This window comes from Nicotiana tomentosiformis, chromosome 7 (genome assembly GCF_000390325.3).
Source record: "Nicotiana tomentosiformis chromosome 7, ASM39032v3, whole genome shotgun sequence".
Lineage (NCBI taxonomy): Eukaryota > Viridiplantae > Streptophyta > Magnoliopsida > Solanales > Solanaceae > Nicotiana > Nicotiana tomentosiformis.
In genome coordinates, this window is record NC_090818.1 from 42333476 (window position 1) to 42335624 (window position 2149).

Here is a 2149-nt window from a genome sequence, read left to right on the forward strand (position 1 = left end):
CATCACTTTGAGAAATTGTTTACCTCGGAAGAAATGTCTCAAATGCATGCTATTAATTGTATTGCCCATGTACTTATACCAGAAGATAATGAAGGCTTAACAATGATACCAGAAGAGGAAGAGAGTAGAAGGGCAGTTTTTGCCATTGATCCAAACAGTGCTCCTGGACCTGATGGTTTTGGAGGTCAATTCTATCAAAGTTGTTGGGACATTATCAAGTAGGACCTTGTGGAGTTTGTTTAGAATTTCTTCAATGGGGCTAAACAGACCAGATTTTTCTCTAGCACTTGTTTGGTATTAATTCCCAAGGTTGATAATCCAACTTCTTTCTCTGAATTGAGGCCAATCAGTCTCAACAATATCTCCAACAAAATTTTATCCAAGATTATGAGCAATAGACTGGCACGAGTGCTTCCAAGATTAATTTTTGATAATCGGAGTGTATTTGTTCATGGTAGATCAATTGCAGAGAATGTCCTTCTTGCCCAAGAGATTATACATGGTATCAAGCAGAAGAATAGCGGAGGGAAAGTGGTCATGAAATTATATATGTCATAGGCATATGATAGAGTAAACATGTTGTTCCTTTTCTTAACTTTGAGAAGATTTGGTTTTTCTGAAGGGTGGATAGATCTGGTTTGGAATTCCATTGCCAATGTTTGGTATTCTATCCTCATCATTCTTTCACTCTACTAGAGGATTAAAGCAGGGGGGCCTCTCTCCCCAACTTTGTTTATTATTGGTCCTGAAGTATTGTCCAAGATGCTGAATCAGTTAAAGGAAAATCAACATTTCAAGTGCTTAGCCATGCCAAGACATGGACCACAAATCACTCACCTCGCCTATGCAGATGATGTCATATTTTTTTAGGCAGGAGATCAACAATCCTTGAACATGGTGAAACAACAGTTACTTAAATATAAAGAGTATTCAGGTCAGCTGATTAATGAAGAGAAGAGTTGTTTCTTGGTAGCGCCTAATACTTGTGACAGTGAGGTATTAAGAATTAAAACCTCAACCGGTTTTAAACATAAGGAGTACCCTATGATTTATTTGGGCTGCCATATCTATGTGGGGAGGAAAAAGATAGCAATCTTCAATGATGTTGTTTACAAGATCATCAAGAAGGTAGCAGGCTGTCAAGGAATGTTATTATCCATTGGTGGTAAAGCAACACTTATTAAACACGCTTTACAATCCCAACATACCCATCTACTAGCGGCATTAGAACCTCCAAAGACTTCATTTAAACATATTGAGAGGCAGATTGCTAGATTCTTTTGGGGTACTTCAGAGGGTAAGCAGAATTTTCATTGGAGATCTTGATCTAAGATGTGCTTTTCAACTGAAGAAGGAGGCATTGGGTTCAGATGTTAGAAGGATTTCAGTGATGCTCTAGCTATGAAAAGATGGTGAAGATTTAGGACGTGCGACACCCTATGGTCTGATTTCCTATACACTAAATATTGTAGGTTAACACATCCAGTTGAGAAATTTGGAGGACAGGATAATCACATTGTTGGCGAAAAATGCTTCAAATAAAGGAGAAAGCTGATGAGAACTTACTGTGGAAGGTTAACGTTGGCAACTCAAGCCTTTGGTGGGATGATTGGAAAGGTATGAGGGCGATAGCTCAGGTTATCATATATGAGAACACTCCAAGAGGACAACCTGTAAAAGATATTATTATAGATGGCAAATGACAGTTTGACCAATTGCATCTACCTGAATTTCTAACAGAACATATTTTGAGTATTAGTATTGCTGATTCAAATGTTTCTGATTCACCTATATGGATGCCATCTCCTAATGGAACTTTCTCTATCGCTTCAGCCTGGGGCCTAGTAAGACAGATATAAGATACAATACCTTTATTGTACAAAGTATGGCACACACATCTTCCCTTTAAGATGTCATTTTGTCCTAGAGATTGTTGAACAAGAAGTTTTGTCACGATCCCAAATTCCCTCCGTAGGATGTCGTGATGGCACCTAGTCTCTAAGACTAGGTAAGTCTATCAATGCGGAATAATAATAAATATCTGAAATAAATAAACTACAATTCAAACAATTTCAACTCCCAAAACCCGGTAGAAATAAGTCACAAGCTTCTAAGAATTTATTCCCAATGTCTCTATATGTCAATGTCT

At 37.8% G+C, this 2149-nt stretch overlaps 1 protein-coding gene across 1 annotated transcript; it reads left to right on the top strand.

Annotated features, from left to right (window-relative positions):
• Window positions 1-894: 894 nt before the first annotated feature.
• LOC138895528 (uncharacterized) lies at window positions 895-1326 on the top strand. Its single transcript, XM_070180228.1, has one exon. It carries the CDS (start codon window positions 895-897, stop codon window positions 1324-1326), a length of 432 nt encoding a protein of 143 aa, XP_070036329.1.
• The last annotated feature ends 823 nt before the right edge of the window (window positions 1327-2149 follow it).